Source organism: Budorcas taxicolor, chromosome 19 (assembly GCF_023091745.1).
Source record: "Budorcas taxicolor isolate Tak-1 chromosome 19, Takin1.1, whole genome shotgun sequence".
In the NCBI taxonomy this organism is placed as follows: Eukaryota; Metazoa; Chordata; class Mammalia; order Artiodactyla; family Bovidae; genus Budorcas; species Budorcas taxicolor.
In genome coordinates, this window is record NC_068928.1 from 37,052,866 (window position 1) to 37,080,699 (window position 27,834).

A 27,834-nucleotide genomic window follows, 5' to 3' on the forward strand; every position below is an offset into this window, starting at 1 on the left:
CTGGCTGCCTGAGTCAGAGTTCATCAGGGACTCCTGTCCCTGTCACCTCAGATGACTCCTGTCCCCACAAATTCTCTGCCAGATGGACTAGCCTGAGTTCTAAGGTGAACCCCATAGTGGGGGAGGAAGTTCAGCAGCCCGAACGCTGGGCAGAGGCCTCAACCTGCTGGGGGCAGGGATAGGGTGGGGCAGCAGGTAGGACTTCCCATTCCTTCTGTCCCCATCTTTAGACACATGACTGATCATCCAACTTGCTGACTCATTGGCACGATGAGAGGAGAAAGTTTAAAGAGAAATAGATTTGTGTCCTGAAATTGTTAGTGTAGGGAGAACTAGGAATTTCCACATTTATTCCACAAAGGCACTTTGCAGGAAGCCGCCATGAGCTTTGGTATCCCCAGCTAGTTCTCTCTACTTTCTTGACAGAGTAAGTTCTCTGTCCATCCCTCCCCCAGCCCCAGGGGTGAATCTGGAAACAAGATTAAAAGGGCTAATTGCATCAAGAGCCTCCTGGGAGCATGTGACCCTGGACAAGTCATCTGATCTCAATTTCCTGTTGTAAATAGGGAATAAATCTGAAGGGACCCTGGTGTGAAGAGTTAAGGAGGGAACACAGATGGACCACTAACATTGAGACAAGAACACAGCAGGGGATTTGTTTCATCCAATAACAAATATCCAAGGCCTACGGTGCCAGGGTCTATATTCTAGGGACTGCTAAGTCGCTTCAGTTGTGTCCAACTCTGTGCAACCCCATAGATAGCAGCCCACCAGGCTCCCCCATCCCTGGGATTCTCCAGGCAAGAACACTGGAGTGGGTTGTCATTTCCCTCTCCAATGCATGAAAGTGAAGTCGCTCAGTCGCTCAGTCGTGTCCGACTCTTAGTGACCCCATGGACTGCAGCCTACCAGGCTCCTCCATCCATGGGATTTTCCAGGCAAGAGTACTGGAGTGGGGTGCCATTGCCTTCTCCGATATTCTAGGGACTAGGAGACATTAAGAAATAAGATGAACTTGGTCTCCTTATGTCTCCTGTAGGAGAAGCAGGGTGGCAGACACTAAATGAGAAGGGATAGTATGGGGTGATGATTAAGGCAATTAGGTTGGAGGCCCAGTGCCACCATTCACCAGCTGGGTGGCCCTGGCTCTTGATGCATTCTGTGCCTTGACTTCCCAACAGTAAAGTAAGCCATGCGCCCACTTCATAAAGTGGTAAGGATTCCATTAATTGACACATGGAAAAATATGTTACCTGAAAACTCTTGGTGGGTGTGGAACCACTAGACACAATCAAGCCAAAGAGAGGAAGAAGGAAAGATTTATTACTTACAGCAAGCAAGGAGATCTTTCCCAAAGCAGTGTCTCTCTGATCTGCAAAACTGGAGAAGTTTTAAGCTAAGGGTACATGTGTTCTTGAAGGGGTTTGTCTGGTATATGAGTATTCATGAAGGGGCTTAAGCAGAGGAGATTCAGCATAGAGTTGGGGCAAATGTCAACAGAGTTCAAGCTTTACTTGATTGAAGTCAGAAGGGTCAACACCATCATTCCATTCTCCACCTGGGTTGGGGCCATAGTTCCTGCAGAACTCAAAGATATGTATCAGATTTCTATGTATCCCTTGAGGAGGAACTTGGACTCTGTTTTATCACTGAACTATTTTTTCTTGACTGCTTTTCCTGTGTTCTTTCCTTAAGCTCGTTAATTACTAAGACCTATCAGTGATAATCATTGTGGCCAGGCTAAGATCGCAAAATGGCTTAGGAAAAAATGGCCTCTCAAAAAAAAAAAAAAAAAAAGTGGCCTCTCATGTCAAGAAGGCCATGCCTGATCTCCTTCTCTGGGGCCCCCCTACCCTATGTGCTTACATTTGTGGCATCTACTACGTGGTCTGTTAGTACACATGTGGTCAGTATAATGAAAGGGGCTGCAGGATGCATAACAGGGCAAGAGATGATGTCCAGGCTGAGCTCCTTCAGCAAATGGGGTGGACGTGGTCCTTAGGAGGAGAGGGCCCCAACAGGAGAGCAAGAGAAAAAGGTGAGGTGTGAAGACAGGGATGTGAGATGCAGTGAAGCAGCCAATCAGTTGAAGGAGCTGGGACACTGGGAGTTACTGGTAAGAGTGTCAAGGGTCAGGTTTGGAGCTTTAAAGCGTTTGTTTCCTTTTGTATATATGGAAGCATGGCACACATTTGTCCTGTTCATCGGTGAACCCCTAGCCCCTGGCACAGAGATTAGGGTACTCCCTGACTGACCCTGCTACCTCTGGTTTCCAGCCTTACCAGCTCCCAGATGACTCAGGCCCTTTGCATTTGCTCCTTCTCTTCTTCCAAGAGTGGAGCCAGGGAGACTAGGGAGGACTGAAGTTAGACTCAGGCACGGGGTGCCCACCTTCTTCCTAGCTAACACAGTCCCGTTGTGACCCCGTTTGAGTTGGCTGTGCGGGGGGTTGAACTCAATTTCTCCTGCTGTCAACATTCAACCGTTAAGTGCTGTGACCTAGTACTACACCGGGTTCATAGTGTGTTCTCAGTAAATTTCTTTCCTCTCTAAACGTGATCTCTACTCCTCACCAGGGTGGGAGGGCATAAGGGTGGAGCGGGTGTGGCCGGGAAAGGACTCAAGAAGCGAGGAGAAAGTCGGGGTTTTTATTTACAACGCTACTTGCAAAGGGGCAGAGTCTGGTCCCCAACTCAGTGTATACAGGATAGGAGAGCGGGCAAGTCCGCAGGCCTCTGTAACCTGTAACCGGGGCCAGGGTCCCAAGTAGCGGGGCGAAGCGACTGCGCCCGGAGGGCAGAGGGCACCCAGCCAGTCCAGCTTTGCGCACACGGGAGAGGAACTGCTTTTCCCTGGGCGGGGTCAGCCGAAGCCTGCCCTCGGGCTTAGGAGCGCAGAACAGAATGAGGGCTGGAGGTGGGAGTGCATTTTTGCAAGTCCGGGGGATCTGAGCTCTGGAGGCGGGGGTGGAGAAAGTCCATTGCCCTGGCACCTCCAGGTGTGTGGGCGGGACTTACCTAGAGCCCAGCAGCCGCTCTAATGAGGGTGCCCCCCACCCACGCTCCTCTGAAGGGATGCACTACATCTTCACCCTCCTACCCTTCCCGGCGGCGCCCAATCCCACCTTCGCTCGCGCTCCGGGAGCCTGTGGAGCAGCGGGGAGGCGTGGCCTACCGGCGGCCCGCCCCTTTGATGTGCTCCGACGCCGCTGTGATTGGACAACCGCTTGTGACGTGCGGAGACTGCGGGGGGCTCCGGTGCTGCGGCAGCCGCAGCGCCAGCCGCGGCTCCGGCTCCGGCTCCCGGGTATTTAAAGGGGACGCGGCGGCGGCCCGGGGGGATGGGGGGCAAGTGGAGGGGACGGCCCAGACGCATATCATCCACGGCCCCTCCGGACTGGAGGGACTCGTGATAGCCGAAGCCCAGAAATCCGGGGGTGGATAAGACACCGCATCCCCTCCAATTCCTGTAAGCACCCCTTGCTCCATCCTGAGCCCAAATACCTCAGCTAGCCCGTGTCCCCCTACTCTTCACACTCCAAACTCAGCCGGGACAGACCTCTGCCGCCGCCGCTCCCCACGTGAGTCCTGGACTCGCCGAGGTAGGGGAAGGCTGGGGTCCCAGCGTGGGGTGGGGGCTGCGCTGGGTCTGAGAGCGCTCCTTCACGCGCGTGTCCGTAGGGGAGTCGCTGGAGCAGAGGAATGAGTTCCTCTCCTACCCAAGGGACTAGGTGTCTGGCTATCGCTCCATTCCCGACACAGACAAGGCGAAGGAATCCGTGCTTCCTTGCTCCCTGCCACCCACGAGTCCCCTGGGCTCCCGAACTGTCCCCCCTCCACCACCCCCCGCCGCCCCGCACTGGAGCGAAGCACCGGCCAGCTGGGGGTGTGCCAGAGTGCCTGCTCTCCAGCCACCTCTAAAAATATCTCTCCCCAGACTCCACCGGCAGCTGCCACCTCCTTGCCCACTGAAGATCCCCTCCTAGCTTGTCTCCCCAGGCAGGGAAACACAGAGGTGACTCCTGGTCCTATCTTTCTCACTGGCACCAGAGCTCCAGGACGTCAACCCAGCTGTCAGGACAACAAGCTCACAACCCAGGGGAGTCTCCAAGGCAATAGAGGAAGTTCTGGCTGCAGTTTTCCCAAGAGGCAGCAGAGACCCTTGAGTTCTAGTTCTAATCCTGATTCTGATGCTGTGTGACCCAGGATGTTAGCTTGACCTCTCTGGGCTTTTGTTTTTCTTATTCACTGCTAGTGGTGAAGGAAGAGACCAAGGAAGAAACCATGGTGAAGTTGGGAGTGCTGTCTGGGGGAGGGGGAGAATTCCACCTTAGTGGTGGAAAGTGATTTCTAGTGATTGATGCTAGGAGACCTAGTCTTAAGCAGAGGACTTGTTACTGTAGTATTTCTGGGATCCTTGCCTTTGCCACATCCTTATCCTGCAGTTTCTTGTGGAACACTGCCCTGTGGCCTCCAACCATCCATTAATGGGAATTTTTAAACTCTGTTTCCCCATCCCAAAGGTGTCCTCCCATCCTATTCCCATGGATATAATGTAACAGCGCTTGTGTAAAAAGGTGCAGGGGTGCGAGGGGCCAGTGTGGGGGTGGGGGAAACACTGGTTTTAGGTAGAACTAGAATATGGACTCCCTGCCAGCCCAATGAAACCCTTCTGTCGTTTGCTCTAGCCTGCTGGAAAAGCTCAGAGGTCCTGTCCCCCTTTTCCTATTCGGTGACCACAAGAGGATTCAATCACTCAGGAGAAAGCTTCCAGAGGTGAGTGACCTCTCTGAATGTCCCAAGAGCCAGATTTCAGCGGGGCCTGGGGTGCCTCTGACTACTGTGGGCTAGGGGTGGGTGTTGCAGCATGGCCTTCTCAATTTTGACGGGAAGACCTCTAGGGACTAAAACAAGGGCAACTCACCAACAATCTGGTTTCCCTGAATACTAGTATTAGATGAAAAGAACCTAACTTTTGCTGAGAAGTTTTGAACATGATTAAAAACAAGTAGACTATTCCACCAAATTTAAAAAAAAAAAAAGAATCAAGGGCAAAGAAATGAAAGCTGGTCTCTGGGTGATTCCTGGAGATCCTTTTATCTTCATATCATTCTGGCATGTGTCTGTCCGTGTTTGTTTTTACAAGGGGTGTGGCATCCTTTGACCTTTCCTCTTTGGACTCACCTGTCCCCTGGGGGACATGTGATATCAGCCAGGATTCTGGAAGGCTGAAAGTCCATCTAGATGGGACCTGGGACAGCCCTTCCACCTCTAACCCCCCAAACATGCCCTTCTTTTACCTCACATGCCTCCCTCCCCTTCTCTCCCATATTTTTGACCTGTGTCTCCTCTCCCAATCCCTTCCCTCTTTTTGCCCACTGTCCCATTCAGCTTTGTCCACAACTAGATTCCTAGACTACAAATTCTTAGGGAAAAGGCTGAAATCCACATTGCATGTGTAGCCAGGGAGTGGGGACAGATGGGGTACCTCAAGATGGAGGGAGCCCTTCCTCTAACTGGTGCCCTGCTCCTGCGAAGTCCCCGTCTCTTTCTTGAGAAGCTGTTGCTTCTCCTTGCTGTCCTGGGATGGTCTGGGGAGAGTCACCTTGACAAAGTCAGAGGGGTACCCAGTGTCACCCACTCTCACCACCAGAGGGCAGCAGCCAGCCAGACCTTTGCTCCTTCCCCTGTCTAGTCTCCTGGCTCACAGTCGCCGTCCAGCTGTGTCCCAGCTGCATCTAGTCTCTCATTTAAACCCAGGGTGGAGGGCAGCAACTGGGACTTGTAGGTTTGAAGCAGCATTGGTGAAGCCCCCATGAAGCCGAATCCTGTCCCCAAAGTCACATAGCAAAATCTGGCAGAAATATCAACCTGACTCCTGGCGGACTGCCAGTCTCTAGAAGCACCAGGGAGTGAGACAGTCCTAGATCACCTGTGGTACCCAGGGGTCCTAGCCCTCCAGCTGCAGTGGATGCCCATCCCTGGGCATCTGCCTCTTCCTTTTTGAGGACAGAGGGCAGGCAAGGCTGTGGCCAGGAGTTCACAAACCAGGCTTTGCCCCAAGGAAACATCGTAGCCTTGGGCAAGTTATTTAATCTCTGAGTCCTTTTCATCTGCTGAATCCATGGAATTGTGATGAGCAAGGACAGAATATAAGTGAAGCTGATTTGTAAACCATGATGAACCATACACAAGAAAGGGGCAATGAACATATAGAGAAAAAAAACACTGGTCTCAGACTCTGAGATCTGGTTTTGAGATCTGTCTCTGCCATATATAGTGGGTGATGTTTGTACAAGTTGGTTACCCTTTCTAGGTCTTCAATAATATCTGTAACCTTTCCAGCATCATGAGGGATTGTTAAGAGGATGCCTAGCAAGGGCCTTGTGGTCCTTAGCTTATTTGATGGGCTATTTTTACCGAGTGGTTCCTGAGGCTCAGGAGAGGGGATAGGATCAGGTGGATGTTGGTGGTAGAAACAACACCACCTGACCGGGCACCCTCACACGGATCTTGTATGGTTGTCAGGAGCTCTGGACCGACGGCTGGAGGCCAACAATCCCTACAGGTGGTGCTCAGGGTGATGTACTGACAATGAGCGGGTGTTTTCCAGTTGCTGGCCTCCGATGCCTGTCTCGGGTAAGTGGGTCCCTCCAGGGGTCTCTTAGGATGAGGCCTCAGCTCCATGTTCCCATCATGGGGTGGGAGGAGCCCTATCCAGCCTCTTTTAAGCCTGCTCTCACCTCTGTTGAGCCTCCACTAATCCCTGAAAGCTTCCATCCCAAGCATGGGTCCCTGATGCTCTATATCCTCAACTCCAGGAATCCTGGGCCACTGAAACTCAGATAGATGTTGGTGAGACCAGAGAGTGACTGCATGAAATTGAAGGGACAGTTCTGTTAGGGAGGCAGATAGCCAGGTTCAAATCTCAACTCAGAAGTTAGGAGCCTTGGACTTCCATTTTACAGGATGTGCCAGGCTGTAAACATCACAGGAATATTGGAAAGGGAGTTAGGAAGAAACTAGAAAGAGGAGTGGTTTTGTCTCAACTAATTGGGGTGGAATGTTGAGAGGGAGAAGACAGCACAGTGATACTCGGAAGCTGTGCAGTCTGCTTGCTGTCCCTCTGGGGCAGGGGCAAGCTGCAGAGGGCTTCTGCTCTCCACATGCTTGCCTTCATGCCCTCACCCTTGCCATGTTGCCCCGCATCCTCTCCCTTATCCCCCATTAACATGACCATCCCATGGTCTTGACTTCCTGGAGCTCCCCACCCCTACTCTTCCTGTCTCTTCTGCCCTGTGCTCCCCTAGCATGACGTCCTCCTGGCCCTCTTCTTCCCCAGCCCTTCCTCATCCCCTCCACCGCAGCCATGCCCCCACTCCCTCTCCTTCTGCCTTCTCAGCCACTGCCGCTCTCTTTCCTCTTCCTTACCCATCTCCCAGGTATGTCGTGGCCTGGTGCGGGAGACTTCTACTTCCCCAAGTCCCACTGCTTCTCCTGCTGCCTGCTTGCTTCGGACTCGGGCAGAAACCCCATCTGCTGACAAGTTCCTCCCAGGGAACTGGCAAGTGATTAGTGATGAGCTGTCAGACAGGGCCCTGAAACTCCCCAGAGAAGTTGTGTTCCATCCTTGGACCCCTGCCCAGGGCCACCTGGCTGGAAGCAGCTCACAGACCCTGCCTGGATTTTGGGTGGTCAGTCCACCTAACTGGTTCCTCCAAGAGCTAAAATCCAGTTCTCTGGCCAATGCGGAAGCCCAGGCACCTCACTCTCCAGGTCTGGCACTGATTGCCCACATGCCTTGGGTAGTGCCAACAAGTCTTCCCTGGTTTCTACTGTCCATCACAGTCCTACAAGCCATCGGCTCTACATGGCTGAAAAGTGGAGTGACAGATCTGCTCCAGTTGAATGAATGAATGAATAGGGAAGAGGAGTGGAGAGTCCCTCCCACCTTCCCTGTGTCCACCACCAACAAGGGGTCACTGGAAGTCTCTAGAATGGTCTAGTCCAGAAACCTTCCCAACGGAGTGACTCCTTGGAAGCTGCTCTTCCACTCTTCCACTCTCCTGAACCTTGGTTAAGCCCCCATGGCCCCAGATGAGAGTAGAAGAAAGGTGCCAAAGAAGCCCTTCAGGGTTCAGGAGGATGGTCCCCTGAGGATAAACCCCAGAGCAGTTAACACAGAAGTGCAAGAGGGTGGACAGGGAAGGCAGGGGTGGGGACGCCGGCGTTGCTTAACCAGCCTAACCAGCCTTGGGTCCTCCTCAGGTCTTCGATGTGCCAGCATCTCTGGCCGTGGCCCGCTAACCTGCCTCTCCCGGGCCGGCTCCTGCCGCGCCCCCTCTCGCTTGCTCCCTCCTCCTCCTGCTCCTCTCTCCCCTGCTCCCAGGACGGCGGGATGGCTGCGCAGGGCTCGCCGCGCTTCCTCCTGACCTTCGACTTTGATGAGACTATCGTGGACGAAAACAGCGACGACTCGATCGTGCGCGTGGCGCCGGGCCAGCGGCTCCCGGAGAGCCTGCGTGCCACCTACCGCGAGGGCTTCTACAACGAGTACATGCAGCGCGTCTTCCAGTACCTGGGCGACCAGGGCGTGCGGCCGCGAGACCTGCGCGCTGTCTACGAGTCCATCCCGCTATCGCCCGGCATGGGCGAACTGCTGCAGTTTGTGGCCAAGCAGGGTTCCTGCTTTGAGGTTATTCTCATCTCAGACGCCAACACCTTTGGCGTGGAGAGCGCGCTGCGCGCCGCCGGCCACCAAGGCCTGTTCCGCCGCATCTTCAGCAACCCTTCCGGGCCCGACGCTAGGGGGCTGCTGGCGCTGCGGCCCTTCCACTCACACAGCTGCGCACGCTGCCCCGCCAACATGTGCAAGCACAAGGTGCTCAGCGACTACCTGCGCGAGCGGGCCCACGACGGCGTGCACTTCGAGCGCCTTTTCTACGTGGGCGACGGAGCCAACGACTTCTGTCCCATGGGGCTGCTGGCCGGTGGCGATGTGGCCTTCCCTCGCCGCGGCTACCCCATGCACCGCCTTATCCAGGAGGCACAGAAGGCTGACCCCAGCTCCTTCCGCGCCAGCGTGGTACCCTGGGAAAATGCCACCGAAGTGCGCCTCCATCTGCAACAGGTGCTGAAGACGTGCTGAGGACGCGGCCTGCAGGGGGCGCCCGGCGGGAAGGGGGCTGGGGACAGGGAAAGACAAACCTAGTTTTATTATTCCCTTTCCCTTTCGTTTTGGTGGGTCCCTCCGGGAATTTCCGGAATCCGGAGCTCGTCCATTTGGGGGCTGGAGGAGAGAGTTCGGAGCTGTCCCCATCTATGCAGTTAACCCAGCTTGGCTGTCTCCCCCAGTTCCACTGCCAGCGAATTCTGGTTTGGTCCCGCTAGGGTGGTGCGCAGACCCAAGCAGGCAGCAGTGTTTTCCAAAAACCTTGTCCCCTCCCAACTGGGGGGAAAAGGTTGCCTGGCAGAGTAGAGAAGGAACATCTCCCACTGTGTTTCATTAACTGTTGCCTTGGGCCACATGACTTCCTTCCCCTAGACTTCTGTCAGGGGGACCCAGGTCCTGAAATTCCTCTCCCCGTCCCTTCAGCCCCGGAATCCCCGCGGAGAGATGGTGCTCTCCACGGACGCCAGTCTCAGGCCTAGGTCTTGCTTTACCGTCTGTGACCCTACACTACACTCCTGCCTCCCCCCACGCACGCTGTCAGCGTTCCCACAGGAAGAAATGCCAGAGGGAACAGTCGCCTCCTGGTGGTGGAATGAGGTAGTACACTGTCCAGGGCTCGGGTCCGGCCAGCCAGGGACCTCAGAGAACGCGACGACGTCTCCTCCTCGCACCCCAGCCTCTTCTATGCAGCAAGAAACCAGGGACTTAACCAAAGTCGCCCCGCCAACTGGACCCTCTGAACCCCTCCCCTCCCGTATGGAACAGAAAGCCATGATGTTTTAAAGCAGAGCCACTGAAACCCAACCCCCTCCCCTTCCGGTGTTTCAGAGCTATAAAGGAGGAAAAGGGGCAGAGGTGACTGAGATCTCTCGCGCCGCAGTCTGAGGGATGAGGGTGAGATGATCTCTCAGAAAGCCCCACTTAAGTGAGGGAGCTGGGCTCCACTCTTGGAGGAGTGTCCAGTTTGGGGAACCAAGACTGAATTCATAAAGCAAGGAACAGGCAAAAGAGTAGGGTGCAGCCTGTCTTCACAGAGTGGCACAAGGGTCTCAGGGAGAGGGCTCAAGCAGGGAGGAGACGGGAGATATTCCTGCTTAGGGCAGGCAAAGGGACTCAGTCCCCGGGAGCCTAAAAACCGGGTTACCTTTCAATCTTTCGGCACACCTCGCACCCCACCCTGCCGGGCAATCATCAAGAGGTCACCAGTTTTATTCCAAGTTGGCACTTGCAGCTGGAGACCCTGTCTTGCATGGTCGAAGGGTCTCCTGTGGATAAGATCACCAAACACCTTGGCTTCCAGTTCTTTCCTGTCTCTAGCAGGCTTCTGGGTACCTCTCCCAGGACCCCCTCCCACTGCAATGGGGGGAAGGGATAGACAACAGTTAACAGCCCAGAGGTGTGCAAGCCTGGTCCAGTCTTGAGTGAAGCTGGCTTTGGTGTGGGACTCAGGCTCACTCAAGGCAGTGCTTTGAATCAGCATCGCAGAGACCAGGCTGTCAGCTGATGGGCTCCACATAGTTCCCAGGGAAGAATCCAGACCCCTCGGAGCAGACACCCTCACACCATCCATCAGAGTAGCGGCGGGTGATGCAGATAACTGTGCCCTCAGAGAAGGAGAGCTCGTTGTCCTTCTGGCGGGTGTATGGGTACAGTGTCACCACTGGAGGGAGAGAGGAGAGGGTGCCGTGGGATGCTGGGGCCTACACCCTGAACTCTAGAGAGCACCATGGGGACTGGGGCAGGAGATGCCTTCTACCAAGCCCTGGGCTCCTCCCCAGCTGAGCTAATACTCAGTATCAGGCCAGCTGCTTTTCTGTGTGGGTGTGTGTGAGGAATAACAGGGTCACACCTTTGCAAATGGAAGGGAGAATGGCTCTGGGCTAGAAGAGTGGGGGGAAACCTGACCCCACGATCTGTTGCCCTTCAGTCCCAGGACTCAAGTACCTTTCTCCAAGTATGCATCAGGGACCCAGCTGGGCTCTTCGGACCCAAAGCCTGGTGGGGGTGGAGGTGGCAGCTCCAGATCATCTACGTCCAGGGGTGGAGGAGGGGGCAGGTCGAGGGGCATGGGCAGCTCTGGGGCTGGGAGAGAAGCAGAAAGGCTGCAAGCGTGACACAGGCAACCCCATCCACTCCAAGAAACTTCACTGTTGGAGAGCAGGGCCCGGGGATCTACCCATTCAATGCACTCTGCCTGCAGCCCTTGTTCATCCTGCTCCTCCCACAGTGCCTCTAGCGGGTGGTAGGTGCTCAGTAAACAGCAGTGTTGAACAGTGTAGGGTGATCAGACTCTGCCACTTGGCTGGGCAAGCCTTGAGCAAGTCACTTAATTTAACTTCACAGGCTCAGTTTCTTCATCTGTTGAATGGGAGTGTGAAGATCCTAAGCGGTCAAATTTACGCAAGAAAATGGATGAGAAGCTTTGACTTGGTAAAAAGCAGGGGCTCAATTATGTTAGCTTGCTTCCTCTGCTTTCTTCCTGTCCTACCTTGGACAAAGTATTCACTGACATAGGCCCAGCTGGATCCAACTAGGGTGAGGTGGGGTGGGAAGTCTCGAGAGGTGAGAAAACAACCCCAAACGTTGAGATAGGAGGAGGCGGGGCTCCTTACCCGGTGGGGGCAAAGACAGTTTCTCCAACGAAGGGGGTAGCAGGAAGAAGTCAGGGGCAACAGGGGGAGGGGGTGGGGGGGCTGCCTGCCCCTTGGCCATGGAGACCCCACCGACACCTTCGGCGCTGCTGAAGACCAGAGAGAGAGGGGCTTTGCTAGGTTGGGGGACAACTTCCTACTCAGTACCCAAGCTGACCCCGCCCCTTCAATCACAAGCTCCGCCCTTGTGGCCCGCGGTCTTTATCCACCTTCACGACCGCCCCAACCTAAACCCTGTGGGGCTCACCAGGCCGAGGCCAGTGAGGAGGCAGAGGAGGCTGCGGAGAGTCTGCCGTCGGGCACCACGGGGGGCTGCACGGGTTCGGGGATCCGGGGCGCTCTCCTGGGGTGGGGAGATAGGGGCGAAGTGACGTCGAGGGAGAAGGCATCAGGCGAGCAGGGGTTCGGGCAGGCGGGCTGTCGGAGGAGGAAGTTTGGCGCCTGGCTTGAAGGGGCGGGTGGCGGGGAGTAGTTTCTGGTTGAGGGGAGGGAGAGGAGGCGGGGCAGGTTACGACTGTGGGGAGACCTCACCCTAGGGTGGCGGAGGCGGGAGTAGCAGGTGCCTTGATGCTCTTACGAGACAAGGTCCCGGTCCGCGACAGCTGCGTGCTCAGATCCTGCAGGGGGAGCAGGGGGCGGGGGCTGACACCCACAGGGGCCTGCAACGGCGCCCCTCCATCCCAGAGAGGAAATGGGGGAGGGGCAGACGAGAACTGGGAGAGTGGGGAGGAGGGAGAGCAAGTGCCGACTTCCACTTCCCAGCCGGCTCTCCCACCCCACCCCTCTCAGTCTTGCTCTTGGCAGACCGGGCCTTAAATCTGCCATAGGCTCAGGCAGACAGGATCTGAAGGCCACTTCCTCTTGCAGGGCCTCAGCAGCTGAGCCCCACTCTCACCCAAAGACGCTGAGCGCTCGGCTTTGTGGGCCTTAACTCTGAGAAACCCCAACTCCAGCCCACGGCTGAGGGGGTAGAGGTTGAGGTAGAAGCCTCCCACCTGTCATTTTCGTGGGAACTGGCTTTGGGGAGTTCAGGACAGAGAGGAGCAGAATGTACAGTGTACAAGTGACAAGCTGTGAACTCGTGTGCAAGAGAGCACTTCAGATGGTGATGGAGTTTCCCCAAGAATAGGTACCTGAGGAATGATGTCCTCTGCTATCCTCCCCTAGGGACAAGACAAAAGGGACTTGAACTCAGGCATAAAGAATTTAGGTTGGATAAAAGGAAGAACTTACTGGTAAGAGGGCCTGGCGACTGAAGGAGGGAGTGTGCTTTCTGTTTTGGAGGGAGATGTGTTAAGGAAATCAAGGGGCCGTTTAGATACAGGAGAGCAGCCAGTCTAATCTGGAATGTTGAAGTGTGGGGACAAGGAATGGATAAAATGGGATTAAGGGTGTGTCCTCTCCCACCTCACAGAAGAAGGTGGGCTGTGAAGAAAATGCCAGTCTTCAGCATGTCCTCATTTGAGTGCCTACATCCCCCACCCTCCCCACCCCACAGCAACTCTGGGTGACTGTTCAGCACAGTGACCTCAAACCTCCAGACAGAGGAAGTTGCTGTGGCTGGGGAACCATTCTCATGCACCCTGACATTTCCCTCTCCGCTCTTCCCCTTCACACACACACCCCCATCCTGTACCCACAAGTGTGTATGTGTGAGCCCAGGTGGCATTGTCAGCAGGTCATGTGATAAGGGGAAAGGTCAGTTATTAAAAGAAAGGTCGTGATGAATTTTAAAGGAAGAAGATGGGGCCCCCTCTCCTATAAGGGGGCCCCATGGGGAGCAGCAGAGCCTCTTAGGGCGATGGCTTCAGGGAATGAGGAAGGAAAGGGGCTGCAGGGTGGGACGAGAACACGGTCCTGGAAGAGAACTGAGGCTCTAGAGAGAAGGGAGTCATGAGGCAGAAGAGGGTGGGGGACTTCCCTGGTTGCCCAGTGGTTAGGGCCCTGTGCTTCCACTACCTGGGGCATGGACTGGGGAAACAAAATCCCCATGAGGTGTGGCCTTAAAAAAACAGAGGCTGTGCTGTGGAGAAAGAGGAGGGCCCCTCTCTCTACCTTGATCCCATGGCCAATGTCATCCAGGCAACTGAAGTTGAGGGGTCTCCGGTAGTAGGGCGTAAGGTGAGGCAGGTTCTCAGGGGCGATGATTTTCTGGCCGGGAGGCAGCCGCTGGACAGTGGCTAAGGTGCCGATCTCCCTTCGGGCCACTTTCTCCATATGCATGTTCACCATCTGTGTGACAGAGTTGGAGGTGACAGCACTCTTTCCCTTAAGACTTTGGGGACGGGGGGAGGCCATGGGAGGCAGCGAGGTGCGGAGAAAGAGTGAGTTTTGTCCCTAAGGTCGCATAGCATTTGGGATGAGTTGCCAGGAGAGGATAGAGCCACTTTGGAGCAACTTCCAGTGGAAGAGAACAAGAGCTATTATTAGCTGAGCAGGAACCAGAGGAAAAGAGAAAACACAGCATCCTTAAGGGGTGCTGGGAAGAGACTGGGCCAGTTTGGGAGCAGAGGGAGATAACGTGGAGAATCATGGCTGAACCAGCTCTCCCTCTTGCTGCTAAGTCACATCAGTTGCATCCGACTCTGTGCGACCCCATAGACGGCAGCCCACCAGGCTTCTGTCCCTGAGAGTCTCCAGGCAAGAATGCTGGAATGGGTTGCCTTGGGGGACAATACAAGCGAATCAACTTCCTCTTGTAATGTTCTTTGGAGAAACCTACATCTCTGAGAGGGTGGGAACTTCAGTCTGCTGGGGTGAGAGAAAAAGACACACTCACACTGAACATGTGAGTGATGCACAGGCCAGGCTGATGTGTAGCTTCATGCATGTGGTTTATGGGGTAATTCCTCGGCCAAGGATTCAGGAAGGAAGGAGGAGGGTGTATATGCGAGATGGGGTGGGGCGCTGTGCGGTATGGCAGTGCTTCCAGGGCTGAGAATGACCTTGCCAAGCAAGCAGTCTGACTTTGGGATATTTATAAAGTCACCGCCTGTGTTTAGATGAAAACAGGGTCCATTTGCCTCTTTTCTGTGCTATGTAGCCACTGTGATGGGGAGAGCCTACTTTCTATCATGTAGGAAGGAATTCAGAAAGATTTCTGCCATCAGGGAGTTCCTGGTCCAAAGGGGCAGCAAGGCCCACCCCTGAGACACAAGGAAGCTCAAAAAGCTTGACAAGTGCCAACTGTCTGGGATAGAGGTGGGTATTTGGATGTAGAGGAAGGCAGGAAAGAAATTTTGCTACAGATGTCCGGGTGGGGCTGAAGAGTTAGGGGCTGAGGCGAGCAGAATTTCCCCAGCTCTTACCTGGCCCAGTGTGCTCACGCGGGCTTCCACCTGCCGCAGGGCAGCCGCCTGAAGATCCAGCATACGCAGGGTGTGTCCAGCCAGGTTGCCCACCTGGTAGGCCACGCTGGCCAGGGCCTGGGTGGTGAAAGCCATGGTCTCCTCCAGTGCTTTCCGTTTGTCGGTGGCCTGAAATACACACAGCCCTCGCATGTTCCACTGGGTCCTTGGCTGTGGGCTGGGATGGGATAGGGTGTGAAGAAGTTGGGGGCTGAGTTGGGAGAAGGCGATTACCGTCAGATGTTTGAGGAGGTTTCTATAAGAACGACGCAGTAAGAAGGACTCAAGGGGTATTAGGAAAGTGAATCTGCAGCCCTGGGAACCGGGTCCAAGGGGAGGTAAAGATACCCTTCTCAGATAGTCACACTGAGGATTAGCCCTACCACCCTCCTGAAGATATTTTGTTTAGGAGGATCATAAATGGTGAACAGTAGAAAGGAAAGAGGAAGTCAACACTGGCTGGAAAAGATATTATTGGACTTGAAAACCAAACAACCAACCTCAGGCCCTCATCCCAGACCTTCTAACCAGAATCCCCTGGGCATGCAGCCAGTGAATCTGTACCTTGGAAAGCTCCTTACGTGACTCCTGAGCTCCTGGCTTAGCTCTGGTCTGCAAGGTGGTGTTTGGGAACCAGTAATTTGGTCCATTTTATAGATAAGAAACTGAAGCCCAGAGGGGTAGAATAAAGCAACTTCTAACTGTAGCTTATATAGTGAAAGTGTTAGTTGCTCAGTTGTGTCCAACTCTTTGTGACCCCATGGCCTGTAGCCCACCAGGCTTCTCTGTCTGTGGAATTTTCCAGGCAAGAATACTGGAGTGGGTTGCCATTCCCTTCTCCAGGGAATCTTCCTGACCCAGGGATCAAACCCAGGCCTCTTGCATTGCAGGCAGATTCTTTACTGTCTGAGCCACCAGGGAAGTGTAGCCTGTATAACCGGGGCCTATATAGGGTCCCACAAGGCTGGCTCCTGTTTTTCTCCTCACCCTCATCCCCTTCCTCTCTCCCTCTCACTCATGGTCCTCCAGCCACATTGGCTATTGGGTCTCAGTTCCTGATCAAGCTGAGATTGCTTGTACCTCAGGGCCTTTGCGCTTGTTATACTCAGGTCTTCAGAGACACTTGCCCTCATCACCCTAAGATCTCCCCTAGCCCCCCTCTGTATTGACTTTGTATTAGATTTACTGTTTTCTTCATAGCACTTGGTACCATCTGAAATTTTTTATCTATGTACATTATTATCTATCCCCCCATACACACACACACACACACACATCCAGACACACTAGAATGTAAGCCCTAAGAACGAAGGGAGCTCATCTGTTTTATTCTGTATCCTATCTTGGAATAGTTAGTGCCCAACATACAGATGAAACTTGATGAATATGCATTTGTGAATTAATCAGTGGGTTGAATGCAAACCCAAACACTGGCTGGCCATCTTCCTACTGCCTGCCAGGCACTGTGCCCAGTGCTGGCTAGGGTCACACTTCCAGGCAGTGGTGGTGGGGTGGACAGGGAGTGTCTGAAGACTGAAGGGAGTTTGTTTCTCTAGTCATTTGGTTCCCCAGGCAGCTTCCTCATCTCAGGTTGGGACACGAGGGTAGGGGCCAATCCAGGGCAAGTCTGGGGAGAGGCCAGCAGACTGATCTGTAAGGCTGTACCCTGAGGTCTCCTTGTTAAGGGCCTTCAGTTGCTCCTCAGGGCCCGTAGTGGAGAACAGACCTAGAATCTATCTAAGCAGGGTGCTCAAAGAGACCTGGAAGCATCCAGTGTAGCCCCAATGAAACTTGAACCAAAGGGTGGGCCCAGAACCAGACCCTCAGGTGCTTCTCCATGCCTTTCTGTTCCAGAGAGGCTAAGAACTGCTTATTTGCATCCAATTTACATCTCATCAACATACATAACTGAGTGCCTTGAAAAGGCAAAGAAATCAACCCAGAAAGAATAACAGGTCTAATTCTAGTTCAAGACTGTCCTTCAGTAGATGAGGAAATGAAGGCCCAGAATGGAGCAGTGACTACTCTGTATTAGCTGGCCTCTCTTGTACTCACCCCTCCCTGGACTGGCATGTGGAATTCATCACTGGATTTTTCCTGTCGGTCCAAACAGGAAATATGTCTGCTTGGGCCCAGCTCTGGGGGGACAGAGCCTGGATACCTACCGACCCCTGGCTTTGGTCTTAACCCAAAGTCAGGTCTAGAGAAACAAAGGTCTGGGATCCATCTTCATGGCTGACTATTTATTCATCATGCAAATTACCCTGTCTACAAACTCAATGGACCCTGACAGAGAACTCTGCAATTGACCCCAGCCTGTCCCCCCCCCAGATTCCCCAAGGGTTTCCTGACACCTGCTTGAGATGGAGGGGGCGGTGTGAGGAAGAGGGGGAGATCGTGGGAACCAGGTCTTATTTAAGACCAATTTTGAGAAGTCATCTAAATCCTTCCTAGGCATTTGCTCCTCAGAAAATCCTCGGAGAAGTCAGGGAAGGTAACTGGCTCTGTAGTCTAGTAGTTAGTGTTCTGCATGAAGGAAGCTGAAATCCAAGGATTCTGACCTGGGTCAGGGCTTCTGATGCTCTGAGGGTTTTTGCAAGGGCTGCTTCACCTCACTAGAATTAACTTTGAATATCTATATTTGTCTTTCATCCATCTGATGAAAGATGCTGATGATGCTAACAGCTGCCATTTATCCTGCCCTTCTTGAGGGAGAAACACTGGGCTAAATGTGCTAATACATTATTACGTTTAACCCATGTGAACACTGTGATGAAAGGTATAAGAATCACAAGGGAAACTTGCCCCATGTCCAGGAGCTGGAAATTGGACTCAGGTCTTTCTGACCTCAAATTCTGTGTGCACACCATGTGTGCAAATGAGAACACACCCAGAAGTGCTTTGAGATGTGCGCAAGTTATTGAAGGAATGGGAAGGAGGGCCTCCATCCTAGTCCATAGGAGGAGCTTGCCTTCCAGTGCTGGGGAAATGCAGCTAGTTCACAAGCCACATTCCAGCTCAGTTTCAGTACCCACAGTCACTCAATATCTACAGCGGGAGTAGCATTTTCAACTAGAGGTTTGGGGGGGAATGCTCTGGAGTCAAAGTTGCTTGTTCAAATCCGGGTTCTACCATTAGCTTGGAGACCCTGGGAAAGTAAGTTAACCTTTCTGAAGCTCAGCCTCCTGACTGTGAAGTGGGAGTGGTCCTCACCTCAGAGACTTGGGTGAGGACTGAAGGGAGCAATGAAGCCAGTTCAGGTGCAAAGCACTTTAACTGCTGTTACCATTATCTCTCTTTAAGCTGCCATTTTCTCATAAGCATTTTCTCCTTTTATTTATTTACTTTTTTTCAACACTCACTCCTACGGAGCTGGGAGGTCCCAGTGCAAATAAACTGTCTTAAAATCATACAGCATGTCAGAGAGGGAAAGGCAGAGAGGAGAGGGTTCAGCTTCAGAAGTCAGGAAGGCTAGGCTGATGCCCAGCTCTGCCATTGCCAAGCAATGTGACCTTGGACAAGTCACCTTGCCTCCCTGAACTGCTGTCTCTTCATCTATGAAACAGGAATAATGATACTGTCTCACAAGGCTGTTATAAAGGCTGTCCTCTTGGGTTTATCCAAGCACCTACTCTCCGTCCTGGGACAACCCCACAATTTAGAAAACTGTTCTAAAATGCCACTCTCCTTGCATTTTGCTGGTAGTCTGCTACATGCCGTCATATTGTCCATGCCCCTGCCTCTGAGTCAAACTCCATCTCTTTAACCCAACATAGTGGGACATCTCTCAGCTCTCCCTCAGATATCAGGGACAGTTTTCTCTTGTCCATCTCAAGTTCAAGACAATGTTTGGGAAGTTCTTCTGAAGTCTCACCTAGAGCCAGCATGAACATGGAATGATGGCACCAACAGGTGTGTGAGGACAAGTCTTTAGGCCTCTGGATCTGAGCGGGAGATTCGGAAGGAGAGGAGCCTGGGGTGAAGCCTATAGCAGGATGTGGTAGCACTGCCTTCCCTGGGCATCTCTGAGGCTCTGGTAAAGAGGAGTACAGGAGGCCCTGGGAACACGCGTCAGCATGAGAATTTAAGGGCCTGGGATGAAGCCGACCTGGAGTGGGAGGATAGCTCAGCCAGTGTCCAGGCCCAGCACCTGTCAGGGTGGGCTCTGGGCCTCTGGGGGGCTGCGGTGCCAGGCCTGCACCCGCTCCACTTACCTGCACGTAGTTGTCCTCGCAGTAGTCCGCGACTCGAAGCAGGGCGCTGTGGTTGCCCCTCAGGGCCTCCCGGCCCGTGGGGATCTCAAACTCCTGCAGTTGCTGTAGCTCCGCCATGGCCCCTGGCCTCTGCCCGGCTCCCCGGGGAGCCTGCCGGTTTTGCACCTCACTCTGCCCTTGATTGGTTGCTCTGCCTTCCCTCCCTCTCACTGCTTTTGGTTTCCTCTTCGTGAAAGACCCAAACCTGCTAGCAAGGGGCAGGCATGCTCATACGGGGACAAGAGGAAGTTAGTCCCCACTCCCTGAGCCTGTGCCACTCTGTCCCCTGCCCAGAGGAAGGGAGAAAATGGGGGGGGCCCAGCCCCCCAATCCCTCCTAGCAGAGGAAGCCAAGGTTGGGGCGGCTGTGATTGCTCCCTGGGCCTGGAGAGGAAGCTGCGGCGGGGGCTGGGGTGGGAGACAGGAGGAAGGGGGCTGGCCTGCTCTGGTAGGTGGAGATGGATTTTCCACTCATGGAAGGGGAGGAAAGGGCAGAGGGTGGGGGTTTCCTTGGGAAGCTCGGGATGAGTCACCAAGAGACAGGGGACTGGAGGGTGGAGAGGATATGGAGACGGGTCAGGCTGGGGGCCCATAGGGCGGTGGTGCCACAACAATGGAAAACAGCCGGTGCAGCAGCCAAAGGAACCAGGCAGGACACTGAGAAGATACAACCAGAGGTCCCCTGAGAAGTGTTATCAAGTCTCCGAAGGGTTACCTGCAATGAAGATCTGGTGTATGTACATGCTGTGGGCCTGGTGGAGGCAGGACAAGATGAAAGTGACCAGGTGGAGCGTAAGGGACTCAGACTAGACAACAGGAAGGACTTGGCTTTGAGGAGCGCCAACTTTAAATTCCAGATCAACAGTCATAGGAAGCGGCAGTGGCCAGAGCACCGAGCCTGCTTCAGGAGGTATGTGCTCCATTTCCTGAATTCACAAGAGACTCAGACTGGATGATGTCCGGGGTCCTGTCCTGATCTCAAACTCTTAGAGCCCAGAGCTGTCAATGGGACTTGATTCCTGGAGTAAGGGAAGTTAGGAGGGACTCTGGGCCTCCTCGCTGCCCCTCTTACTGGGGAGTCTGTCATTCTGAAGTCAAGAAAAAAAAAGAATCCCTCACTGACCACATTGGTCCCTTAATATCTGCTCCTTGAGAGGGTCTCTTGTCACTGGACAGGCGTCAGGCTGAGCAGAAGCTCAGTGACTGTTAAATGACATAGCCCTTGGGTGTTCCTGGGAGGAGACCAAGAGAGAGATCAGGATGTGAGCCCTGTGCTCAGGGACTGCTGAGGGAGACACGTGTGCCGGGCTCGGAGGGAGGCATGGAGACAAAGAAGCATGGACACGGGTGTTGGCAGTGGCCGTGGCCCCTAGCTGATGGGCATAGCATCCTGAGTACATTTTCATGGAACGGGTGATGAAATTTGAGCTCGGAGAACCTTGTAAGGTGAAATGGTGGGGCTTGAGTGAGGGACACAAAGGCTTCTCGGATGAGGGAAGGTAGGAGGTGGTGCAGGACTTGCCTCATTGGAAACAGCCTCAGAGCAGGCTCAGATGTAGGGGAGGAGAGGGCTTGAGGGAGAAGACTGGGGAAGGGGAGCAGGCAGGGCTGGAGGGTAAGAACGGGGAAATGAGCTCTAAGCCAGAGGGGTCACTATAGGAGAGGGGCTGATTGCGGGGGGCGGGGCAGGTTGCCTGCAGTGGTGGTAGTCTGGAAGGCTCAAGCTGCTGGATGGGCTTAGCACCTTGAGCCTATGATCAGCTTAGGCATCAGAGATTTGGGCTTCCAGACCACCTGCTTTGTCTAAAGACTTTCAGCTGACGAGGAGCTAGGAGGCTCAAACGCCTTCGTCCGGGTCTTGAGGTGCACGCTCTTGCTTAGCAGGTGAGAGGGGCTGAGGCTGCACTGGACTGGGGTCTAGTCTTAGAATTATTGAGGTTAGGGACCAGGCAGGCCTTCCGGATAACCCTGTGGCAGTGATAATGATGATACACACATTGTGCTTATTACATGCCAGGCAGTGAGCTAAAATATTTTACAGACATTATTTTCTTAATCCTCACAATAATCATATGAGGTAGGTACCATTATTATACCATTTTGCAGATGGGGAGACGAAGGTTGAAAGAGGATGAGCACCAGCTTGGAAGCTGCCAAGTCACAATCGGAACTGGAGTCTGGCAGACTCCAGAGCCTTTCCCTTAATCACTAGGGTAGTCTTTCTTCTGGCAGGACCTGAATTTTCCTGAAAACTGCCTAATGAGCTACGTGTGTTTGTGCAACAATGACTTTGCTTCCCAAATCTGTCTCACTGAAAGAAACTGCTCTCCTCTCGCTTCTCCATGCTCTTCCCCCGTGAGTGTATGTTCCTTGGCTCTGTGTCTCGTCACAACAATGATTTGGAGTCTTGGATAGACCGCTTTATAGCTCTCAGGTCGCGAAAGGACCGTGTTAGAGCTCTTAGACAAATCAGTGCTACAGCTCTATTTTATTTAGAAGATAGCAAGAAAATCGATCTTCAAGGCGTGAGGGCACGTCGATCCACAGACGCGAAGAGAAGAGCGCCCCAGCGTGCGGGAGAGAGAGAGCTAGTTTTGGCTCCTCTTTTTATGTTTTTCTCTCCCTGGGCCTGTCCTATGTAAATTGGGCCAGCCAGGAGTGTTGTTTGTTTTACCTGAGGTCTTCACTCCGGTCCTCAGACCTTCCTTTGTTCTATTTTCACGGGCTTTTCCCTTCTTTGTCTTTTAGCCACCGCCACTTTGGGCTCCTTTTCCCTACTCTACCTACCTAACACTCTGATCCCCATTTTCTCCATAGACAGATCTTATCTAAGGGCAAAGACTGTGTGTGCCTGCCCCATCGTCTCCTCCTGAGCCTAGCTCACAGTGGGGTAGGGCCAGGGGCTGCAGTGAATCCGTGGTGAGTGATGAGAATATATGGTGAGCAGGGACGAAGTTAGAAGTTGAGGTATGGAAAGTACAGAAGAGGAGCTGGGGGTGACCAAGGGATTTAAAGTCCTGGCTGTGGATGCTTTCCAGGGCCTGTTCTCTCCAGGACAGGATGGCCCAGGAGCTCAGCGAGAAGGAGCTCTTAAAGTTGGAGGTAGAGCAGCTGAAGAAGGAAGTGAAGAACCCGAGAGCTCCGGTGAGCCTCCTCTTTCACTCCCTGCTGCCTCTCCTCTATCCCTTTCTGGTCCTCATGGAGGCGGGATGCAAAGGAAGGTGTGATGAACAGCAGGGTGGTGGGACCTTTCCAGGGCAGTAGAAAGAGTAAGAGGTGCCTCTGGAATGGGCTGGGAGGTGGGAGGAGGCAGGGTTCGATCCCACAAAAGTGCACAAAAGATAACCTCAGAGCCTGGAGGGCTTGGTGTGTCTAATTCGGTCCCTGGACTGGGCCTGGCCAAAAATCCCTCACAGGTAAGTCAGGCTTTCTGGTTCTGGTCAAGGAACTCATACCCCTCTCACAGCTGCCTGTGCCTCTCGTCTTTCTCCTCTCCGGCCTCTATCCCCACCCTGCCCAGAAGCCTGTTTTTGGGGTCTGAGCAAATCATGAATCCTGAGCAACAGAAAAGGGCTAGAACCACACTCTGCTTTCTCCCAGATTTCCAAAACAGGAAAGGAAATCAAGGATTATGTGGCGGCTGAAGCAGGAAATGACCCTCTTCTTAAAGGCATCCCTGAGGACAAGAATCCCTTCAAGGAAAAAGGCGGTTGTATGATAAGCTGATGGTGCTGGAGCCCCTCACCTTGAACGCCTGCCCCTCCTCAGCCCTCTCCCTCCCAGAACCAAGTACCCTGGGATGTGCAGGGAAGCACTGGATGTTCACTCTCTCTTAGTCACAGGATGAGTAAAGAGGACTGGCTGTACTCATTGTGAATCCATTCCCCAGTTCCACTGTGAACTCTTTTTCTCCCATTACCTCCATCACCTGCTGGCTCACTGCTGACCCCACCTGGAACTGCTCCCAGGAGAGCCTCCCTGGCTCAGGACGCAATTCCCTGAGAGCCTGGACAGTCCTTGGGAAACAGTTACTCCTCCTTAAAACTCCTATTTCCCCCTCCACTGTCTGCCTGGGAACCAGCATTTCCATCAAGAGCTTCTGGGTTAAGGATTGGAGTTGGCGGGGGCCAGTGGGGGGTGGGCGGTCTTTTGCCCCCACCTCATGTCTGGTCCTATGGAACTCCTCTCAGTCATTTAGATAACCTGAGATTGGCCTGGTGACAAAAAGAGCTTGTAAAGTCATGATGTCATGATTTATTGAATATTACTGAATGTCTGTTCCATGTTGGGCTAGAATAGAAGAGCAAGGAAAATTCAAGTAGCTCTTATTGTCATGGAATCTAGCAGAGAAGACATGAAACAGAGTTACAGTTAAATCAGTAAGTGCTACAGTGGCAAAGAGGGAGTCGAGGCTGGTGTAGGAACACACAGCAGAGGGACATTCAGGGCAATGAACAAGGTCAAAGTGAACTGTTGCAGACAGTTGGGAGGGGATGGTGAGGACAAAGCCAGCAGGGGTAAAACATGGGGCTGGAGAGGAAGATGAAGTCCAGTCTAAAGGACTTTGCTATGAGCTCAGGTAAGAACTTCCTTTTTCATTCTCATTGCAACAGAGAGCTGATGAAGGTATTTAAGCAGCAGAAGGCCAGGCTTTGATTAGCATAAGGGAGGTTGGATCCTGCTTAGAGCTGAAAGACTAATTCCTAGGCCTTGTTAGCAAGAAGATTACTGTCTAAAGAAGCCACAGACAGACATTCATGATACAATGTGTTCAGTGCAATGTCAGAGAAGTCTGTGTGGAGTATGAAGGGGACATAGGAAGACTACAGAATCCAGCTGAGTGGCTGCATTGCATCCTGAGAGAGAGTGAGATAGATGGGCCCCAGGCTGAACAGTTTCTCCCCTGTGGACAGGAATTCCATAATACCAGAAACTCCATAAATGCAGGATGATAGAGGAGGCCGGGCCCTGCCCAGATAGGAGATAAAAAACCACATATCCCTCATTCTTGAAATTAAGGAGACCTCCCAGCCTGCACATGCATAGAAAGGCTCCTTGGAGGTCGAAAGAGAAGGGGCATCACCTCATAGTAAGTGATGCAACTACCCATAGGCCTCTTCACCAAAATCTACCTTGGCTAAAAGATGTCCATACACACACGGGAGGACGCTGAGATATCCCAAATACAGACTCAGAACCCAGCAAAACAATATGACCGACCAAAGGAAACCCGGAAGAAATCCCTCATAAGTGATTGAAGCTCCCACGGAGGTGTGACTCTCTCTCTGAGCCCACCATGTGTCTATCCACATGTACTGGACTCTTTTTCCCTCCTAATAAACACTAATTGTTTCACTACTTTCCATCTCTATGTGGAAATTCATTTCTACACAGCTGATGGGCCAGGGCCTTGTCACTGGCTGCTGGTTTCTGGTGGTCTAGTGGCCAGGATTTAGCGCTCACTGCCACTGCCTGACCTGTCTCTGGCTGGGAGCTGAAACCCTGCTTCAGGCCGCTGTAGGCCAAGGCCACCTGAGATCGAGAGGACAGGAAAGGCCTCAAAAAGGAGGTGATATTTGCAGCTGAGTCCTACAGGATTAAGTTGTAAATAGGTGATATAAATCTGGCTGAAGGGACAGTATTAACAGAAGAAAAGATGAAAAGAACAAAGGTTTGAATGCAAACGCTCTTCAGGTCAGAGTTGTTGGAATGTCAAGGGAAAGGCCTAGATATTCAGGATCTGCTGCTAGAGAGGTGGAGTTGCAGGTGATCAGAGGATCTTGTTTGTGATACTAAACCACCATATCTGCTGGGAGTGAATTGGTAATGTTTGCATTTAGAAGGGTTTTGACAAGGCTTTTGACAAGATTGAAAGGGCAAAGAGTAGAATCAGAGAATTAAGGAGATGATTGGGAGAAGTGGGCTAGGGCAGAGGCTGTAAGTCTAGAGGGGAAGGTGGGATGGAGGGTTCTTTGGGAAATTAAGTTTTCAGATCTTGACATCTCATTAAGTGATGGGAGAGGGACAGGAAGTGGTCAAGGATACCACTTCCGGGGTGAGAGAGAAGGATTGAAAGCAAGTATTTGCAAACAAACCTAATATAATACAGTCATCTGATTCAGAGCTGCAAACTCCCTCAGCCCCTCCCCAGTGGGCCATAGCCCTGGGGCTGTCCTGCTCCTACTGGTAAGTTCATGGGCCACTGGTCAGAATTCAGGGTCTCCCAGGGACTGTCCACTTCTTTCCCAATTCCACAGTAACCCTGCTTCACCATTCTGCAATCTCAATAATAAATGCAGCCACTCCAATACACTCCCCAAGAGCAGGAAAAGAAGAGAGGCGAGAAAGAGAAAATATTTAAATACATCTTCTAATTTTTTAAAATGAAGAAGTGTTAATATTCCAGTAAGAAGGGAAAAACAGATGGGGGCTACAGTCACACGGGTGTAGATCGTTGATATAGCCTCCTTCTTGGTTGGAGTCCTTGGTTCAAGGGGCTGACTCCAACCTTCATTCCTCAGGACGCTGAACCCTTATTGAGGATCCAGGTAGAGCAGTGGTCTCTTCTGCTAGCCTGTGTTACCCAAAAAACCCAGTCCACCTCTTGGTCAAGCTAAAAGACGTAACTAAGCCAAAGAGCAGGAGAAGGATTTATTACTTACAGCACAGTAAAAGAGAACACCAGGGATCTTTCCCAAAACAGAAATTGGAGAATTTTTAAACTAAGGATACATGCACATTTATGAAGTATCCACAAAAATCCAAACCTGAGTTAACTGAAGTCACAAGGGTCAGAAAATGTCAACATCATCACCTCTTAGGTTCCAGTTGATCTGGTGGTTTGAGCGCTTCAGGCTAACCTTTACCAGTGAAACAGACTTGGAAATCTTTACAACTGATATACTATCTTTACTATGGTAACTTCTCTAGCCTGATAATAGTCATTTGTTATTGCATTCTTCTGTTCCCTTAAGATATTTAATTCAGGAGACCTGTCCAAAGGCAAGCATTGTGACCAGGTTTAGATCACAAAATAGCTCAGGCCAAAAACTGCTTCTCATGTCAAGACAGCCATCCCTGGTTCTCTTTCTCTGGAGACTCCCTAACTATCTTATACCTTACTCAGGGCTCAGTGCCCCAGGGGTTCTCTTGATTCCACCTATACCCTTCTGACCCCCTAAGATATGATGACAATCATAGGCCCTCAAGGTCAGTGATAGGCCCAACCCCCTGACCCCCTTTCGTTTTCCTAGAGCCAGAGGAGCCTTCAGTGGCTGAGGGCAATCCCAGCTTTCACTTGGAAGGAATCAGTATTTTGTGCCCTGGTGGCAGCATTCCTTCCTTCATATTAGGAAATTCAGCAGAGGAGAGTTTGGTGTTCTGAGGGTGGGTCATTGAAGTAATCTGAGCCACCCCTCTCCAGTTCCATCCCACAGATTCCTGAGCCTTTTGGCTGAAAGGAAGCCCCTGATGGATGTTGTTACCAGTTCAGGTCAGAGCACACCCAGGAGCCCTCTTCACAGCCTGTCTTTGGAACACGATGACACCAAACTGGGCCTTTACCAGACCAGCCCTTACTCTATGGGCCCACCAGCGTCCCGATGATGGACACATGATGAGACCAGCAAAACCCTAGGGACATTTGCTTCACTGAAATGGAGGAAGAGGGCAGTGAAAAAGCCAAGCAGGGTGGGCCAGAGGTGTAAGGACTCCAAACAGAGATGGAATCACTGAAATTCTGATGACCCTGAGGAGTAAAATGATGCCAGGAAAAGGGGCAGGAGGGATGCCCTTGAACTCCTGATTTCCGGGTCAGCTAACATCAAGCTGAGTGATTCCCAAGTTTCAAATTCTCTATCACCTTTCTTCCACACTGCACATTCACCAGGGGCTCCCAGAATGGGATTCCCAGGCATCAGAAGGAGGAGAGGGGAAGTGGGGACAGATGACTAGTTCATTCCGGACTCAGCTCCTAGGACTGCCTGCAGCTTGAAATCCTGCCTAGTGGATCAGGCAGCTTCACCTCGCACCCCCCCCCCCACCCCCCGCACCCCCATTCCCCCACTCCCTATCCCCCCATGCTCTCTTCTGGATGTCACTCCTGCACCCGTAGGGAATGGAGTGGGGGTGGGGTCTATCTGCTTGGCATGTTGGGGCCTCAGACAGAGAGCAATTACCCAATCTGGACCTCAGGGCCTCTGGGAAAGTTAGTCAAAGTCCCTGCTGCCTCCTACCAGTTCCCCACCTGAACCTAAGACCTGGAGACTAGACCAGCTTTGTGGGTGTATTATTCCACCTGAGCCGTCACACAGGGCCTCCTGCTTAGGAAGGCCCTTGCTTGGTTTAACACTCTGCTGCCTCCATCTCGAAATTCTTAATTTTTGACTGCAGGTCCTACGCTTTCATTGCAGAT

General features: G+C 52.8%; 2 protein-coding genes across 6 annotated transcripts; one reads left to right on the forward strand and one right to left on the reverse strand.

Annotated features, from left to right (window-relative positions):
• The first annotated feature begins 3,283 nt into the window (after positions 1–3,283).
• PHOSPHO1 (phosphoethanolamine/phosphocholine phosphatase 1) lies at positions 3,284–10,023 on the forward strand. 5 transcript variants are annotated; one of them, XM_052658141.1, is made up of 5 exons: positions 3,284–3,580; positions 4,688–4,775; positions 6,528–6,638; positions 7,442–7,563; positions 8,268–10,023. In XM_052658141.1, exons 3-5 carry the CDS (start codon positions 6,594–6,596, stop codon positions 9,145–9,147), a joined length of 1,047 nt encoding a protein of 348 aa, XP_052514101.1. In that variant the 5' UTR covers positions 3,284–3,580; positions 4,688–4,775; positions 6,528–6,593; the 3' UTR covers positions 9,148–10,023. The 5 variants fall into 5 exon arrangements, with proteins under 5 accessions (XP_052514101.1, XP_052514102.1, XP_052514100.1 ...); XM_052658142.1 differs by having other exon boundaries at positions 3,284–3,468; XM_052658140.1 differs by having other exon boundaries at positions 3,286–3,601.
• A 357-nt stretch (positions 10,024–10,380) lies between these two features.
• ABI3 (ABI family member 3) lies at positions 10,381–19,700 on the reverse strand. Its single transcript, XM_052658394.1, has 8 exons — positions 19,384–19,700; positions 15,131–15,298; positions 13,878–14,054; positions 12,354–12,439; positions 12,070–12,165; positions 11,784–11,911; positions 11,116–11,253; positions 10,381–10,831 (listed from the first exon to the last, which is right to left on the reverse strand). The coding sequence occupies exons 1-8, from the start codon at positions 19,498–19,500 to the stop codon at positions 10,668–10,670; spliced, it is 1,074 nt and encodes a 357-aa protein (XP_052514354.1). The 5' UTR covers positions 19,501–19,700; the 3' UTR covers positions 10,381–10,667.
• Between the last annotated feature and the right edge of the window lie 8,134 nt (positions 19,701–27,834).

Excerpts from the sequence above, each read along its gene's own strand:
- PHOSPHO1 (XM_052658141.1), top strand. The coding sequence starts at position 6,594 with ATGAGCGGGTGTTTTCCAGTTGCTGGCCTCCGATGCCTGTCTCGG. Across the intron at positions 6,639-7,441 it reads GCCTCCGATGCCTGTCTCGG|GTATGTCGTGGCCTGGTGCG; the intron begins GTAAGTGGGTCC and ends CCCATCTCCCAG. Across the intron at positions 7,564-8,267 it reads AAGTTCCTCCCAGGGAACTG|GTCTTCGATGTGCCAGCATC; the intron begins GCAAGTGATTAG and ends GGTCCTCCTCAG.
- ABI3 (XM_052658394.1), bottom strand. The coding sequence starts at position 19,500 with ATGGCGGAGCTACAGCAACTGCAGGAGTTTGAGATCCCCACGGGCCGG. Across the intron at positions 14,055-15,130 it reads GCGTGAGCACACTGGGCCAG|ATGGTGAACATGCATATGGA; the intron begins GTAAGAGCTGGG and ends TCTGTCACACAG. Across the intron at positions 11,912-12,069 it reads TCCTCACTGGCCTCGGCCTG|CAGCGCCGAAGGTGTCGGTG; the intron begins GTGAGCCCCACA and ends TCTGGTCTTCAG.